Here is a 20,051-nt window from a genome sequence, read left to right on the forward strand (position 1 = left end):
TTCTCTCTGTTAATATTGTATTGTAATAACAAGAAAATAAACATTTTAAGTGCCAGGACAAATTTACATAAACACTGTTTAAGTTTAAACTATTGTTTGTTAATTCATTAATTTTTTGGTTCATTTAACAATATATACTTCACATCTACTATGTGTCAGGTTTTATGACAGATAATGTGTTTACATTATTTTAAGACAGAAAGATATAGATACAATCCCCTTAAACTTATAATCAAGTGTAATTGTGTTACACTTATGATCTATGTCATTATGATCTTTCAGATTGGTATTTGTTGTAATATCTTATTTAAATGTTAATTATTATAACCTCTCCATCTGGGTGTTTTCTTAAGGTAGAACTCATTGATTACCTAACAGGTATGATTAGGATGTATTTGTTATTGTTTTTATTTTTTATTGTTCTTATTTTTAACAATAATTCATATTTATACTTACTATGTACTAGGTAAAGTTCTAAGGAGTTTATATACATTAACTCATTTTGTCCTTACTATGAGCCCAGGATGCATTTTTATTATCTGCACTTTATTATTGAGTAAATGGAGGTTCTATGTAGATGAGGTTTCTTATGTCTGAATTTCAAAGGCATTCTCAATCTCCTAGTTTAAGATACAGATAGTAAAAAGACAGTTGATACTTTTTACATGAACTATTCTTCCTTTCCTTTCCTAAACAACCATTTATTTGTTTTCTGGTTCTGAAATACTTAAGAACATTTTACTTTATTTTATTTTATTTTTTAAAAGATTTCATTTATTTATTTGACAGAGAGAGAGAGCACAAGCAAGGGGAACTGCAAGGAAGAGCGAGAAGCAGACTCCCCGTTGAGCAGGGAGCCCTACCTGGGGCTCCATCCCATGACCCCGGGATCTCCATCAGAGTGGAAGACAGACACTTAACCTACTGAGCCACTCAGGCACCCTACTTAAATAAAATCTTAAAAAAAAACAAAAACAGGGTCCTTGCCTTTGGCTCAGGTCGTGATCCTGGAGTCCCTGGATTTAGACCACATCGGCTCCCTGCTCAGCAGGGAGTCAACTTCTCCCTCCACCCCTCATCCTGCTCCTGTTCTCTCTCTTTCACTGTCTCTCTCTCAGATAAGTAAATAAAACCTTAAAAAAAGAGAACATTTTAAAACTTCTTTGCTTTCATATTTAATGCTGGTGATAGTGATGACAGAGGTGTATGTGGGCATGTATGTCATTTACCAAGCAGGCATTTTTTTTAATAATAAATTTATTTTTTATTGGTGTTCAATTTGCCAACATACAGAATAACACCCAGTGCTCATCCCGTCAAGTGCAGGCATTTATTGGGCCTTTTGGGGTCTGGAAATCTGAGGCCTTTGGTTTTAGAAATTTTCTTGTATTAACTTTTGATAATATCTTCCCAATCTTGTCCTTGTTATTTTACTACTATTGTTTTTAGTTAAATATGGGATTTTCTGGCCTTATTCCCTTCTTTTCATTGTTTCTCTTTAAAAAGTTTAATATTGCATCTATTTATTTTTTAACCACTTTCTAGAAAAATTCCTGAATTCTATATCCCAAATATATTGGCATTTTCTGTTGTCTAACACTACAAAATTCCAACATCATATTTTCTTCTGAATCTTGTGAATCTGACAGTAATATACATATATTATATATATATTATATAATACACATGCTTCATATATTATCTAGGTTTCAATTACTAATTTTTATAGCTTTTTTCTTTTATTTGGAGAAGTTTCTCATATATATGGTAATTTTTGAATATTAATTCACGCTTAAGAAAGAGACTATCGAGAGCTGATTTGAAACTCCAGGCATTGAATGAATCTCATCAATTGGTAGGATTTACTTACGGTGCTCAAACAGGGACCTCTACTTCCTTGGAGACATTCTTAGTCTTACACTGCTAGTCATTATAAGAGGATAATTAACAGTGTTTAGGATAGTGGACGAATCAGATATATCAACTTGTTCTTTATTCAGTTTTTCTACCTACACCTATTTTTTATCTTTATATACTTGCACCATAGGATGACAGATTAGATACTGTAAAAGACCATTTTTTTTTTTTTGGAAATAGTAAAGCAACATAGGATGAACATGCCCTTCAAAGATCTCCTCTATGCCATTACAAAAATCATAGAATCATATAGAAACAGAAAGAAATGGCAATGAAGTTAACTTTGAGGCATATCAAAAAAGTTTCTACAAGGAATGGACAAATTATTTTAAATATGAAGGGCCAAAATGGTCAGAGCAGTGTTCTCTCTTGATGCTTGTTTTTACTTACTCAAATCATACTGGTATTTTAACTTCTCGATTCTGCAAACCTCTCTCTTTTTCATATTCCCCCAAATAGCCTCTAGTATAACATATTTCAGGAAAACTCAGTTCTTTTTTCAAGAGGTTAGAAAGCCAACCTCAAAGCCTCTTAATATCATGTAATTATCAAAGTACCAGGCTTATAGTTAAGGAATAGATTTGTTAATGGAATCAATGTCTTTCACTATTTTAACATCATGGTAAAATAAATATGATATTTTTGAATCATCCAAAATTTAATGAAACCTTCATATTAAGACAGTGGCAAGCAAAACACTTAGTACCTATTAGGTAAATATTTTTTAATAAATGAGCAGGTTAATGAATTAATGAGGCTTAATCTATACCTGACATTAAGCATTATTAAATTAAATGCTGTAGTATAAATAGTATTACTTGGAAAGCACCAAGGAACCACCAAAAGAAACAAAACCATAATGTTTACCTCATAAATCATCAGAAATTATAAATTTCAAAAAAAATAATGAAATAGAGAAAACAAAGGAAATCTAAGGAATTTGAAAAAATAATGTGCTAGAGAAAATATATTCATTGGGAAATAAATATCAACTATCTAAACTACCCTACAAAATTGGTCTTAACTCAGAGTGTTTTTTTTAACATATTTATGGTTTTTAAGAAGTGGTATATCAGAAAGTGAGCCATACTCAAAGTATGCAGAGAATTTTTCTATAAATAGGAAACATACCAAAATAAAAACATATCAAAAATTTTTGGATAAAATATTACTTTCAGATAAAGCAGAAACAAAAGCAAGAAAATATTGGATCAAGATCACTTTTGAGAAAAATAAAAGAAAATCTTGACACAGTGCAATTAAAGCTGATATACCAAATTGTTTTATCTCTAGTTTTGGCAAAATTTCTCCACAACCAAAACATTAAACAGTGCTGATATAATTCTCTTGTTCACTTTGTTAGTATACAGAACACTGAAAATGAGAGATAAAAATAGGTAAATAAATAAATAATAAAATGAAACATTTAAATTATATCACAGCTTATGAACTGCTTCTCAGTTTCTTATTTTAGTGTCATTGGTGTGGCCTTTAATGATACACAGCTAACAAAACTCTTACAATTTGCATTTTGGGAAAAAAGAACACTACGGGTTTTTAATATTGTGTTTCCATGAAAAACAATATTGTCATAGAGTTTCATTCTATTGGGCTTGTAAATGTGTACATTATGTTTGAATACAATAATATTTTTCTGATTATTTTCATAGATATCATTAGAGTAAGTTTTTAAAACTATAAAAATCATATATGTATATAAGTGCATATGTTTATCCATCTATATATGTTTTCTATTAAAATAGATATTGAAATTAATTTCTGATAAATGTTTGACTAATGTAAATTGTCATAAGTTGTTGAAAAAATAATATAACTACTCACTTCTCCTTAATACATTCAGCTAGTCAACTCTTTATATATCTGTGCAACAGAAGGAAATAAATTTAGGAAAAGTACAGGTATCCTTAATTTAAAAATAGGCAATTTATCTTTTAGATTCCTTGTGCTGTATTCTAGAGAATGGCTTTCCTAAATATGAAATAAATATCCTAGATATATCTCTTGTGCTTTCTTTTTATATATTTAACTACTAAAACTGACTTTCATGTTACACAATAATTTTAAGTGCCATCTTTAATACATTTATTTGCAAAACTGTCAGAGGTCCACACTTATACATAGGTAATATAGTACTAAGCACAAAATAACTAAGGAAATTTCCAAAACAAAGTAAAAATTATTTCAATACATTATAACTTAATTGTTTTAGCAAGGAAAAGTAACTAATATTATGTCATGGGTGTGGATAGGCATTTTGGAGTACTAATACTAATACATTTATGTTATCTATAAGGCTCAACTTTGATATCATCTTTTGTCCATCGTCATTCCCAAACTCCCTTTACAACAAGTTTGTTTTCTCTTTAGACTGTTCTAAGTCTAAAACCCATGGTCTTCTCTAACATGACAGTGGGGTCCTCCGCTCAAGTGTTGTCATAACATTATATGGTTTCACTCATACAGGGAATCTAAAAAATAGTGAAAGGGATTATAGGAGGGAAAGGAGAGAAAATGAGTGGAAAAAATCAGAGAGGGTGACAGAACATGAGAGACTCCTAACTCTGGGAAACAAACAAGGGGGTAGTGGAAGGGGAGGTGGGCGGGGTGATGGGGTGACTGGGTGACGGGCACTGAGGGGGGCACGTGGCAGGATGAGCACTGGGTGTTATGCTATATGTTGGCAAATCGAACTCCAATAAAAATATACAAAAAATAAAAAAAGAAACAGATGAAATACAGTCCTAACTCTCCCTAGAAATGAACCAAGAAAGATTAAGTTCTCTTTCTGAGAACAAGGGGAGGGCAGGTAAGAAGTAAGTGTTCTAATCATTGACGGAGAATCCTAGTTCTCACCCATTTCCTCTTGTCATGAGCAGGATTCATACCTGACTTCCAGTACAACAGAACCAGGGATTCCTATTTGGTTAAGGAGATGACTCTGACATTCAAAATCATGATGGACAGCTACATTGAATCACAATCTGAGCATTGGGAAAACAAACACTTTGTAACCTCCCAGCCAGCCCCCACAGCACTCCTGCCTTCAAATCTGGTGAATGGACGAAATCTGTATTTCTGGGACTGTCATAACAATTCAAAGGCTCCACTTTATCTTTCTGCCTGAAAATATAATAATAAATCCTGTCTGTAGTCCCACTTTTATATTCTTTTAATACCTTAGGTTCTGGATACCAAACAGAGAGCTGAATGCAGTCTGGTCCAGGTATTCGGGATCTTAGTAAAAAAATGTAAGCTATATGTACATGCACAGCCCTCAATTTCTAAATCCCATGATACCTATACTAGTAAATTGAGTATTAAAGAAAAATGTCCTATATATCCTAAAGGGATACTTCAAAAATTGCAGACACAGATGCTTGTGTAGCAATCAACTAACCCTTATGGGACGAGGAAAAAAAAGGGAGCTTTCTATTCTTACTGCTATATGATGATAGTCAAATAAGTGAATTATTTCATACATATGTTATGTGTATGTGTGTGTGTGTACACTCACATGTGTGAATGTACTTAATGAAGAGGAATTGAAGAGAAATTGTAATAAAAGTGAGTTATTTTAATTCTGTAGAGTTTTCTTTCCATGTGAGGTCTTGTAGGACACATGGTGAAAGCACTTAGCACAGAATGTTTCGGTCACTCACACATCTAACCATTTTTTCTTTTATTATCTTATTTTTTAATGACTCTAATCAAATAATATGATTGAGTTCTTAGTTGTCTCCAAGGCAGTGCAGTATGCATAAAAAAGAGATCAAACAACATGAACCTTCAAACTTTAGGCTAGGTCAAACAATTCAGAGGCAGATAGCCACATATTATGTTATTCCATTTATATGAAATATTAAGAATAGGCAAATCCATAGAATAGAAAGTAAATATTCGGTTGCCCTGGGCAGGGGGAAGGAGATGACTGCTTAAATATATAGGCTTTTTGGGCAGCCCCGGTGGCTCGGCGATTTAGCTCCACCTTCAGCCCAGGGTGTGATCCTGGGAACTCGGGATCGAGTCCCACGTTGGGCTTCTGGCGTGGAGCCTGCTTCTCCCTCTGTGTCTCTACCTCCCTCTATCTGTTTCTCGAATAAATAAATAAAATCTTGAAATATATAGGCTTTTGGGGGGAGATAATTAAAATATTCTGGAATTAGATAGGGGTGATAGTTGCATAGCACTATGAATGTACTAAAAACCACTGAATGGTATATTTAACATAAGTAAAATGGTAAATTTGGGGGTTCCTCGGTGTCTCAGTTGGTTAAGTGTCAGACTCTTGGTTTGGGCTCATATCATGATCACATGGGTTGTGATCTCATGGGTCCTGAGATTGACTCCTGCCTCAGGCTCTGCCTTCATAGGGGAGTCTTCTTGAAGATTCCTTCCTTCTACCTCTTCCACCACTCATGCTCTCTCTAATTCTCTCTCTTTAAAATAAATCTTTTTTTCTAAATGGTAAATTTTACATTCAATGACTTTTATGACAATTTTTGAAAAGTCACAAAGCTCTTACTGATATTAAGTTGGTTTTTTTTTATTTATTTGTAAATAAATTGTTTTTGTGCAGCATGGGTTGTTTTTGTAAAGATTTATTTATTTATTTATTTATTTATTTATTTATTTATTTAGAGATAGCATGAGTAGTAAGTAAGAGCATGAGCAGCAGGGAGAGTCAGAGGAAGAGAGTAGCAGACACCCCACTAAGGAGAGTGCCCTATGTGGGGGAACTGGATACCATAACATTGGGATCATGTTCTGAGCCAAAGGCAGTTGCTTAATCAAATGAGCCACTACCTAGGTGCCCCTGTGCAGTGTAGTTTTAGAGTTTAGCATAGATCTATTCCCCAGGCTTCTACACAGAAGTAGACACACGAAACACTTATATCTTAACCAATTAAGATGTTACCTGAAAGACAGTCTATACCCAATGTAGGTTTCACTGAGTTAACCATAGGGCCAATACCATATGCTTTTAAATGTAAGTTTACATACACTTAGATCTTGTGGAGGGGGTTGTTTGGTTTTTTGTTTGTTTGTTTGTTTGTTAGACTTCACACCCAGGGTAGAGCCCAACATGGGGCTTGATCTCACAACCCTGAGATGAACTGAGATTAAAATAAAGGTGCTCAACCACTGACCCACCCAAGTACCCCAGATCTTAATGAAAAAAGATGTTAGTTGAAAGAGAATTTATCTGAGTTTTAATGAGTTAAGTATGTGGGCTATTCCCATATGCTTCTACATATATATGTGCAAGTGCTTTGTTTTTTATTGCTTTTTCTTTCTTTTTCTTTCTTTAATTCGAATAGTTGACACACAATGTTGTATAAGTTTCAGATGTACAATATAGTGATTCAGTATTTCTATTACATTATGCTATACTTACCACAATTGTAGCTACCCTCTGTCATCATACAACACTATTTATTATAATAACATTGACTACATTCCCTATGTTGTACCTTTTATTCCCATTTGTTTTTTAGGATTCCACATATAGGTGATATAGGTGAAATCATATGTGTTTGTCTTTCTCAGTCTAACTTATTTCACTTAGTGTAATACCCTCTAGATCCATCCATATTGCCTCAAATGGCAAGATCTCATCTTCTTCTTATGGCTACATATCTAGCTTATCCATTTCTTTTATTGGACAAACTTTTTAATATTACTATTTTGCCATTGTCACTCAAGTCACTCATAGTTTATTGGTTTTTGTGTGAATACAAGTATTTTTCTGGGATAAATGCTCAAGAGTATAACTGCTAAATTATTAGAGTATAACTAAATTATTAGTTAAATAATTATTCCAGTATTATCTTAAGTAACTGCCAAAATATTTTCATAATGGCTGCCCTGTTTTATATGCCTACCAGTAATATATTAGTGATTCAGTTTTTCCATACTCTTAACAGAATTTCATGTTGTTAGCATGTTTAATTTTATCCTGTGTCATGGTTATATAGTGACATTCTATCTCAATTTAAATGTTATTTGTATATGGCTAACGATGATGACCATTTAAAATGTTTAATTAAAATTAAAATTAGTTAACATACAGTGTATTATTAATTTCGGGGGTAGAATTTAGTGATTCATCAGTTGCATATAACATGCATTGCTCATTATTACATCAGGTGCCCTCCTTAATGCCCATCATCCTATCCAATTACCCCATCCTCCCACCCATCTCACTTCCAGCAAACCTCCCTTTGTTTCCTATAGTTAAGGGTCTCTTATGGTTTGCCTCCCTCTCACTTTTTATCTTATTTTTCCTTCCCTTCTCTTATGTTCATCTCTTTTGTTTCATAAATTCTACATATGAGTGAAATAAAATTCAGTTTTTCTATGTGTCTGTTTGCCATTTGTATGTCCTTTTCAATGAAATGTCTATGTATATTTTTTGTTTATTTTCTAACTGGATTTTTTTTTTTTTTACCATGAATGTGTGTGTGTTTGTGTGTAACTGCGTGTGTGTGTGTGTGTTGGATAAGTCTTAAAAACATTTTTCCCGTTCTGTAGCTTGTCTTTTCATCCTCTTAATAAGGTCTTTCACAGAGCAAAATGTTTGTTAAAAATTTTAATATGGTTTAATTTTTCACTTTGATGTCAAGTCTAAGAACTCTGCTTAGCCCTGGATATTAAAGATTTATCCCATTGCTTTTTAAAATGTTTTAGAGCTTCAATTTTTACATTTAAGTTCATGATCCATTATTTTGAGTTAGTGTGTAGGTACAATCAATGTCCAATCTTGATTTAGGTCAATAGTATTTTTTTATTTGTTTGCCTATCGATGTCCAACCTTCCAGCAAACTTTTTTGAAAGGCTACATTTCCTTTATTGATTTTTTTTGTTTCAGTGTCTAAAACTGTTTGGACATATATGAGAGGGTCTATTTCTAGGTTCTCTATTCTGTTCCATTGATCGAAATACCTATCCTCTACTAATACCACAGTCTTGATATTGTAGCTATGTAAGTCTTGAAATTGCAAAGACTCCTTCCTCATTTCATTATGTACTTTCAATTGCTTTAGCTATTGTTATTCCTTTGATATTTCAAGTAAATTTTAGAATAATTTTGTGTATATTAACACAAGTCTTGCTGAAATTTTTATAGGAATTGCAACACTCCTGTGTATCACTTTGGGGAAAACTGGTACCTCTTCATCCATGAATATTGTATGTCCCTTCATTTAATTGGATTTTTAAAAATTTCTTTATTGGCAATGAATAGTTTTATATATAATTTTATGTATTATTATAATAAAGATAACTACCATTATACTTTCTACTTTTATGGGCTTAACTATATTAAAATATCTCATTTAAATGGAATCATTGAAATGTTTATTCTTGTGTGACTGATTTATTTCACTAAGCATAATATCCTCAAGAGTTATCCATGATGCAGCATATGACAGTTTCCTTTTATGTCTGAATAATATTTCATTGTATGTATATACTATATTTCTTTACCTATTCATCTATCTGTGGACCTTTAGGTTACTTCAATACCTTGGATATTGTGAATAATGCTGCAATGAACATAAGAATACATATATGTCATTGAGATCTTATTTTTCAATTCTTTTGGCTAAACATCCAGAAGTGGAATTTTAGATCATACAGTAATTCTATTTTTAATTTCTTGAGGAACCTCCATATTGTTTTCCATAGTTTCTGTAAAATTTTTCATTTCCACTGACATTTCCAGACATGGGTTCTAATTTTTCTACAACCTCACCTACAACTCCTTGGTTGATCTTATAATTCCTATCCTAACAAGATAAGAAGTGAAATCTCATTGTGGTTTTGATTTGGGTCTCTCTAATGATTAGTGATGCTGAGCATCTTTTCATATCTGTTGGCTATTTGTGTGTCTTCCTATTAAACAGGAGTGATGAAAATCATAAAATGTAAAGTGCTTCTGAAGTAAAATAGTGCAAATGTTTCAAGTTATCAAGAATACGGAATTGCATTTGATATTCCTAGGAGATAGAGTTAGATGAGACCAGAAAGAGGCCTATTTAATTTGTTAACATGGAAGCCACTGCTGATATTGAAAAAATCAATTTCAGGTGATGGATCTGACCAATTAGGGGGAGAATGATTTCAGGTTGATAAAGTAAAGGGAAAGAAAATGCTAATTTGTTCTTTGAAGAGGTTGTCAAGAGGGCACGATCCCAGGTTGACCTGAGCACTGGACCTAGGCAATTGTAGGCTCCTTATGCTTTCCCCTGTCCTTGGATTATGCATTCCACTTACCTCTCCCACACTAGATGCTACCTTAAGGACACAAATTTAGGACAGTTATGTATTGCTGAGACCATTCTGGATGGTATATGTGACTGAACACAGGGAATGCCTCCATATACACTCCTAAGATTCCAGCAAGCAGGTGCAGAGAGCTACTCATCGTGCAAGACAAGTCTTGTATGTATGTTCTCTTGCTTATTTAAACTGCCACCTACCAATCTGGGGTGGTCTTCCTCTCTCTTCAGTCTCTGCTTGCTCTGTATGTATAAAATACAATTGAAACAACACTTGTTCTAGAAGTTTTGATATCAGAGTGAAGCAGAGAAACAGGGTAAAAAGTGGAAAGTGGTTATATCTTACGGGTTGGTATTCTGTAAGATTCCAAAATTTGAGAATGTAAAAAAGGACTAATTAAATAATTAAATGCAATTTCATTGGTATAGTTAACTAAACTGGGCAAAAATAACATGTATTCTTTTAAGCTGGACAGAGAGATATAAGAATAATGATTCAGTTTATTCTATATTTCTTACAAAATTGGCTTAGATCGTGAAACATTAGTATAAAAGTACTATTTCCTTCAGTCTTCCATTTGTTCATTAATTTAAAAGAATCTTAAATATTAGAATGAAATATTTGGTTTTATTTATTATGTTCACAATTGCAGATAAGAGGAAGCAGTTGATTTTGACCCCTTCTCATGCTGCTTACAAAACATTATATTGTTTGTTACATTCGTTAAGACATCTATCTACCTCAACCTCCAGACTGTGTTCTTTCAAAGATCCTCTTGAAGAAAACTGGATAGCAGATCAGTCTGTGTAGTAGAAAAACGTGTGTGTCATTGCTAGGAGAGACCTCTTCAGCCAGATTCTCTCAGACATCCAGAGACTTAAAATTCATTACATTAATGACTTCATGCATAGAATACTTTATAGCTTCTCTTTCAGGGAGGAGTCATTAAAAATATTTTAGTAGTGATTAAAAGTATATGTCATATATTTTCCAGGGGAAGAAAACAACTGGCTTTAAATATAGAAATTGTAATTTGTTTGGAAACAGGATCACCTACTTTTGTTTTATTTTTTAATGAAAATGGTGTAATTAGTGTTTGTTCAAGGATATGTATTCTTTCGCACAAAGCTGAGAAGGAAAAATATTTCATAGAAAGTTTGTTTGGCAGTCCATTTAAGATTTTCAGGATATGTATGTAGAAATGCATCAATCAATATGCTCTAACTCCATGACCAAAATAGTACTTCTCAAAATATTTTTTATCTCCTGACTAAATAGGAGCTCCACTCTGTCATGAAATTGTCTTTTTTTTTTTTTTAAGTCTCTTCTATATGCCATGGGATTTGATGTCCTTAGACCCTGAAAGGATCCTTATGACACGGTCTCGTATCTGCTTGGTTTTCACCCCATAAACAATAGGGTTCATAGTGGGAGGCAAGAGCAGATAAATATTGGCCACAATGATGTGGCAAGAGGGAGGGATTGTGTGGCCCCCAAAGCGGTGGGAAAAGAAAGAGAAGAAGGCTGGAGTGTAGGAGAAAACAATGGCACAGATGTGAGCAGTGCAGGTGCTGAAGGCCTTCTGTCGAGCATCTGCTGAAGAGAGGCTGACCACTGCCCGGAGGATCATGGTGTAGGAGATTGTGATGCACAGGATGTCAAAGCCACCAATTAGGAGGGCAACCATCAGACCATAGATGGCATTGACCTTGACATTGCCACAAGACAATTTGGCTACAGACATGTGGTCACAGTAGGTGTGGGGAATTATATTGCCTCTGCAGTAGGACAGGCGCTTCGTGAGGAAAGTGAAGGGAATGATGAGCAACACCCCTCTCAGGAAAGTAGCAAGCCCAACCTTTGCAATGACATGATTGGTGAGGATAGTTGAGTACCGCAGAGGGTAGCAGATGGCCACATAGCGGTCCAGAGCCATGAGCATAAGCACTCCAGACTCCATCCCTGTGAAGGTATGGATGAAGAACATCTGGAGCAAACATTCATTAAAGCCAATGTCCTTGAGATGAAACCAGAAGATACAGAGAGCTTTAGGAATTGTACTAGAGCACATGACAATATCAGTAAGAGAAAGCATGGCTAAAAAGTAATACATAGGTCTGTGCAATGAATCCTCATAGTAGATGAGGTATAACAGCCCACAATTCCCTACCATGGCCACAATATACATGGAGAAGAATGGGAAGGAAATCCACACATGCATGTCTTCCAGTCCTGGGACTCCATTAAGAATGAATGAGACCAGGGTCCAGTTTGTTTTATTCAATATTATCATGATTAATTAGGCCTAAAATTCATGTGTGTTTTCCTAGAATAAGAAAAAGAAAAGAAAAATATAACTTATGGATACTGTCTCCCTCTCACACCCACATTTTAAAATTCCATGATGCATTTTAATGATCAGCCAAATTTTCTGAGGTCTACAGAGTAGGGTTTTTTTGTCTATTTGTTGTTTATTAATTAAGGTATATGTTCATCTAACAAATTCTTGTTAAACAATCCAAGTTTTCATCACAGACACTGATCCTACATTTTTTTTAAAAGATTCCCATTGTCAGGCAGCCCGGGTGCCTCAGAGGTTTAGCGCTACCTTCAGCCCAGGGCCTGATCCTGGAGACCCGTGATCGAGTCCCACGTCCAGCTCTCTACATGGAGCCTGATTCTCCCTCTGCCTGTGTCTCTACCTCTCTGTCTGTGTGTGTCTCTCATGAATAAATAAATAAAATCTTTAAAAAATAAAGATTCCGGGGATCCCTGGGTGGCGCAGCAGTTTAGCGCCTGCCTTTGGCCCAGGGTGCGATCCTGGAGACCCGGGATCAAATCCCACGTCGGGCTCCAGGTGCATGGAGCCTGCTTCTCCCTCTGCCTGTGTCTCTGCCTCTCTCTCTCTCTCTCTCTGTGACTATCATAAAAAAAAATAAAAAAAATAAAGATTCCCATTGTCAAAGTTTTAATCAAGTATAACTCTGTTAGGACTTCTAGGGATTATTTTAGAATACTCTACTTATCAATTTATAACTATATGCGTATCTCTATTGATGTGATCTAAAAAGAATTCTCTGTTTACATCACCAATGAACCAACAGATATGATTATGTTTTGTTCATACTGTTAATTAGCCAATAATTGTTTTTGATTACTAAGGTACTGTTTGAAGCATTTGTAAATATATTTCTTAAATAGTTATTTATTTATTTATTTATTTATTTATTTATTTATTTATTTATTTATTTATTTATTTAAGAGAGAGAGAGAGAGACAGGCAGAGACACAGGCAAAGGGAGAAGCAGACCCCATGCTGGGTGCCCGACGTGGGACTCGATCCAGCGACTCCAGAATCGAGCCCGGGGCCAAAGGCAGGCGCCAAACCGCTGAGCCACCCAGGGATCCCCAGCATTTATAAATATTAAAATATTAATCCTCAATGGAACTTGGAGTCTCCCAATTCAATAAAATTTTTAATTCACTCTTCTCACTTTTAAGACATCTTATTTTTGTCCCATACTTGGCTATATGCATTTATAGGAATGCTTTGAATTTACATGCAAAATAAACTTCTAGTTATACCTAAAGAACAGCTAATATTGCTTAGGATGCTGAATCCATCACTGGTAGATTGTACCCATCTGTTCTTTCTGACTTGCTTTACATTTTTTCATAACTTTAGCAATGAAACTAGCCAATATAAATGAAATTTAATACTTCTAGCCATGCATCAAATTCATTTCTCATCCAAGAGAAAAATTAATTAATCTGAAATTCTGTATTAACATCTAAACTTCATTTTCAAATTACTAAATATTGAGGGTGGATAAATGACATCTTGTTCTTTCATTAATCTTTTCCTTTCTCATAAATATTCAATGAGCACTTACAATGTGGTCATGTAAGGAACCATATACAGTTTCATACTTTAAAGAATTCGGAGTTTAATGGAGAGACCAAAAGGCACACAAACAATCACAGGAAATATAACAAAAACTAAAATAGAAGTATGTGCAAGGCCCAAAATAAAGACTACATTAGTAGAGTGGATGTACATTTTTGAAGCACTGGTAATTGTCAAGAAGGACCACGTTGAAGAGAAGGTGTTTGATGTCTATTTTGAAGTAAGATAAGGTATAAGGGTGATACATTTGTAAAAGGAATTCCAGAGGAAAAAGTCAATATATAAAAGTATATAAATCAAAGCAAAAACAAAAACAAGGAAACAAACAAAAATTAAATCAATTAAGTCCATGAGAATTCATCAGTATTAAGGGAATAAATAGTAAGTATGAACTGACCAGGGCTAGATCATAAAGAATCTTGTAGTTATCAGATACTAGGAAATTCCTTGGTAATGGAGAGTAAATAATAAAGAATTCACAAGAATCCAGAGGGTCAGGAGTGAACTCTGTGATGTTTGGAAGACTTACTAAGCAGTGAAAAAGTCAGAATCCTCCTTCTGCTCCTCGGTGGGAATATTCCCCAGCACCCAGCAGAGAGGGCAGAAAAAAGATGTGGAAAACTTTGAGATATTATCATCTCTGCTCAAAAGTAAGCAAAGTAAGAATTAAGGGGAGATGGAAACTGATTAGAATGGTAAATAATCATTTAGTTAGCGGGCTTCAGAAACAATTTATGAAAGATTTCTTCTTCCTGAAAGGAAAGGAACTCTGGTCAAGTTTCCCAAACAACCTCATTGGTTTCCATTAACCACCTTCCTAGTAACACTACAATGACCAGAAATAGGAAAAAGTGGGTATGATTTTCCATAGAAAATTATCAACTAAAGGGACTATAAGGGAAAGGAGGGAAAGTGAGTGGGGAAAAATTAGAGAGGAAGACAAACCATGAGAGACTCCTAACTCTGGGAAACAAACAAAGGGCTGTAGAAGGGGAGGTGGGTGGCAGGATGGGGTAACTGGGTGACATGCACTAAGGAGGGCACTTGAGATGAGCACTGGGTGTTATACTCTGTGTTGGCAAATTGAATTTAAATAAAATATGTTTTTAAAAGGAAAATTGTCAACTAATACAATAGAAATTTCACCAATATATTAGAAAGAATACCTTGGCTTCAGAGCTGACTTTTATAATTCATTTTAAATCTCTTTGAGGTGTTTTTGCTCTTTCAATGTCCCTAAGATCAGATCTGGACAATTGTGTCTTGGTGAGTTATATGGATTTTAACCCCATCTTTCCAATTCCTAAAGGTATACATGTGGACAATTTATGTAACTTCCTTAAAAATCAGATTACCTATCCTTTTAAATACAGATAAAAATACTATTGTAAGAAATACAGTTCAGAAAGCAAATACTGAAACAAACATTTAAGCCATCTAATTTCTGACAAAGGAAACAGATTATGAATAAAAGACATTTTTAAAGGGGTCTTGGATAGCTTAGGTGGTAGACTTTGTGACTCTTGATCTCAGGATTATGAGTTCAAGCCCCAAGTTGGGTCTAGAGCTTACTCTAATTGAGCCCCCGCCCCCCAAAAAAGCAAACTATAAAATTGAATACAAACAGAATATGAAACTGTGTATCACAATGATAACACAACTAAACACAGTAAAAATAAATAATTCAAGCGACTTTCAAAAAAAAAGCCGGTATTTTCAATAAATATTACTGAGTCAATGGATATATGTGTGAAGAAAAAGAAACACACCTTGTTCCCTAAATCATGTCATACACAAAAACAATCTCAGAAAAATATTAAAGCTAAATGAGAAATTCAAAACACACTTCTCCTTTGGTATTTGGAGTAGGCAAAGATTTGAAAACAGGACACAAAAATTGCCAGTCATAAAAAAATATTGATTAAATTAAATTACCATTAAGAGTTTTATTTGAAAGACACTGCTAAAAGTGTGAAAAGACAAGCCACAGGTAAACAGGGGATATTTGCAATCCATATAGTCAACAAAAATTTCATAATTGAAATACATGAAATACTCCTACAAAAATAATAAAGTAATGGAGAGGAACAGGTTATTCATACATTTCATAAAAGAGGAACAAAAAATACCAATAAACATGTAAGTAGAAAACAATTTTTATAGTTATTAGGGAAATAAATGGAAATTTAATTTCTCATGACATAGCAATACATATCAAACTAAAAATTACAATGTAAAACACTAAAAATACCAAGTATTGGTGAAAATATGAAACAATGGCTGGTAGGAATGTAGATTTGAACTATTTTGGGCTTATCTGGTAATGATGAATATGTGTATTACCATCAGTTCCATTCCCAACAAAAATATATACATATTTTTACCAGAACATATCAACAAGAATGCTTACTGCAACACAATTATAATATATTAGTAATAAAACCTGGAAAATACCTAAATGTCTAATATAGTTAGATTGGGTGCATAAAATTTGGTCCCTTCCCGCAATGAAATTCTATATAACAAAGAATAAACAGTCCACAGCTGTGTATACAACATAGATGTTTAATTTAAAAACCAGACACAAAATAGTGTGTCATGTTTGAATTTATAAAAAAATACAAAAATGGATCAAACTAATCTAAGCTATTAGCAACAGGAGAATGTTCCCCGTAAAGGGGAGAGAATGGAAAATGGAAGGAAGCATATGTAGAGGGGTCTTGTGAAGTGCTGTGAATATTCTTTTTCTGTATACCAGTCATGAGGTATATGTGTTTCAGGTTGTAAGAATTCCTCAAGATATAATTGCATGTGTATATTATATTTTATCAAGAACAGAAGAAACATTTTGCTGAGAAAATGAAGGAGATAGCATGGTAAAACATACTACCACATTTTAAATGCTCAATACCTATTCTTCTCATACTGACAGCAATTTTGGCAGGTGTACAAAAGTTAACTTCATGGAAAGCAATTGAATTTGCTACTAAATAAGTTCTCTTCTGTGTTCCATCAAAGGAAATATTGATTCTCCCCTCCATTGAAAAACTGACTATTCTAAAATCATCATCAAATAGGGAAAATAGTCACATGGAAATTCTGCATCACATATGATGTCAAGAGGGGACAAAGCAGATTTGTCAAAAGGTAACTTGATTTGGAATAGCAAGGAAACACAGGTTGAACATGGGAATAAGCATGCTCTTCAAGGACCTCTTCTCAGATCATTGTAATTGTAGAATTATACTGGGTGTCACAGAAGCACCTGTGTATCCCGCCCAGTCTCAGGAGAACCTTCTAAGAGAAAAGACCAAGTGATCTTAGACCCGAAGCATGAATAGGATTCTGAAGGATCAAAATGGAAGGAACAGTGTTCCTACTCTCATCGCACTGATACTCTTGGCTTCAGGATCAAAGTCCTCTGTCCTTTTGTTGCTCTCCTCTGGGGGCCTCCCTCAGATGGAACTAATTCCTATTCATTATTCAAAGGAAAACTTCAGGAGAAACCAAATGTCTCTTGGATGTGATATTAGTGACACATCCTCTAATTAATCTTAATGTAGTTACAAAGAGCCATGATTAGAGGTAAGGAATTGTTTTGCTTGAGGAATTATCTTGCATTTTATTTACCTCACAATACTATAAACATCAATTGAAATGTGGAAATTCTCAACAATTCAATGAAACTATTGATATTAAGGGCAGTTTGTATTTATAGTTACATCCTCAGTGTCTAGCAAACCATCTGGTACATGAAAGATAATAAATTTTTAAAATAAATGGATAAGTTAATGAATAAATAAATAACATTTTTAACATGAATTTTGTAATTAGTAAACTATAATCTAAATATTATTACTTGGAATGCATACTAGAAACTACTACAGGAAAAAAAAAACACAAGACATCTTCCTCAAGGCTACTAGGGAAGATAAATAAATAAAACATTCCTATGATAGATTAGGAAAACAAAGAAATCATAAAGAAATGGGAAGAAAAAGTCAGATTACAAAGGTGGAACAAATATATCAATTGGTCAGTAAATATGGATTATGCAAACTACCCATTAATTTAAACATAATTCAAAAAACTTTTTAAAATTATATATGCAATACAAAAGAGTATATAGAATGAAAGCTATACACAAAAGTTTAAAACTGTGTACAAACACACACACACACACACACACACATTTTTTAAGTAAATAGGATACCAAAGAATTGTGGAGAAGATACTAATATCAGAAAAAGAGAATTCAAAGTAAAACACTTAGGTCAAGATGACTTTGGGGAAAGAAAATCTTGACGATGTGTCATTAAACCTAATTGCATCAAATTGTTTTATTTCCAGGTTTGATAAGGTTTTTTTTTTTACAATCCAAACCATAAAAACACTTAAATTCACTTTCTCACTTTATTAGTACAAAGGGAAAGTTTTAAAAGGACGACTTCTGAAATTCACATTTAAATCATATGGTAGCTTGTTAAGCTGACTTGCAATTTTCTATTTAAAGTAAGGTGTTGAGTACTGGGTGTTATTCTATATGTTGGCAAATTGAACACCAATAAAAAATAAAGTTATAAAAAAATAAAAATAAAAATAAAGTAAGGTGTTATTCATAATTTAAAATTTTAGCTTTGGAATTCCAAGCAGTGTGTTAATTTTCATTTTGTGTAAAAGAATAAAATATGACCTTGACAATATAAAGAAAATGTTTCTTTTTGAAGACCAAAATTCCCGATAAGCTTTTATCTTTAAACTTGGTATATTCACAATTTATATCTACAGTTAGCATTATATGTTCTGAGTTTTGTTTTATATATATATATATATATATATATATATATAATTAAGAGAAATATACGTTTAAAAATGTATATATGCACACACAATTATGGTTGCAATAAAAAGATTCATAAAATCATTTTAATTACATTAAAACTTAGCATTAACTAGTCAATAGGATCACTATTATTTTCCCTTCTGTCCCATTTTAGTACATTGAACAGTGTCTCTGAATGTGATGTTCATCATTGCTTATACATTTATATTGTAAATAGCATGTGCACAATACAATACTGCAGATTTGGACTTAGAGTCCCATAGCAAGAGTGGGCAGTATTAGTTCAGTGTCTTGATTTCTGCAAAGAAAGAACTACTTGGATTGGAGAAAAAGATAGTATATTTTTGTATCCAAGTACGTTTCCTTAGCTCTATTGCATTTTAACTTTATCCATGTATAAGAAGCAAGTAGAGGAGTTAAGAAAAACATAAATACCAACCACTAAATTAAAAACTGAAAATATTTTTCTGGGTCTACAAGTGCACTTATTTTGAAGGATGTATTTTAAAAAATACTAGATAAACATTCTCTTTATACTCTTCAATTTCCTTTTTTAAAAAATCTGTATAGCTGTAGTTACTAAAACTTGCTTCAAGATTACACAATAATTTGGGTCCTATCTTCAATATATTTGCAAAACTTTCCAAGATCTAAGTTAAAGATCTAAATATTAACTACAAACTTAAGCAGTTTCTTTTTCAAAACAAATTTAAAAGAATTTTGATGCATCAAAATTCATTTTTTTCTGCAAGGAAATTTGATTTATATTATGCTGGCATGTAGACAGGGTTACTGGAATAGTAATATTAAACACATGACTAGCACCAAGCTTATAAAACATAATCTTGATGTCACCTGCTGTCTATCCTCATTTTTTACCTTTTTGTTTAGAAAATTTGTTTTTTCTTTAGAACATTTTCAATCTTTATATACATATATTTTTTTTGTATGAGGATAGTTTCCTTTTTGTTGTTTTGATACTCAAAGTCAATGAAACAAAGTCACAGCTCAGTCTCTCTAGAAAATAATCAAGGAAAATTACATTATGATTTGGAGGACCAGTGGGGGAGGACAAGTAAGAAG

The 20,051-nt window shown here is 33.3% G+C and overlaps 1 protein-coding gene across 1 annotated transcript; it reads right to left on the reverse strand.

Moving 5' to 3' along the window:
* Positions 1–11,545: 11,545 nt before the first annotated feature.
* Positions 11,546–12,511, reverse strand: LOC140615467 (olfactory receptor 52N4). The gene has a single exon (XM_072795332.1). The coding sequence runs from the start codon at positions 12,509–12,511 to the stop codon at positions 11,546–11,548; it is 966 nt and encodes a 321-aa protein (XP_072651433.1).
* Between the last annotated feature and the right edge of the window lie 7,540 nt (positions 12,512–20,051).

This window comes from Canis lupus, chromosome 23, assembly GCF_048164855.1.
Source record: "Canis lupus baileyi chromosome 23, mCanLup2.hap1, whole genome shotgun sequence".
In the NCBI taxonomy this organism is placed as follows: Eukaryota; Metazoa; Chordata; class Mammalia; order Carnivora; family Canidae; genus Canis; species Canis lupus.

What these genes read in the sequence shown, in the direction of transcription:
- LOC140615467 (XM_072795332.1), bottom strand. Translation starts at nt 12,511, where the DNA reads ATGATAATATTGAATAAAACAAACTGGACCCTGGTCTCATTCATTCTT.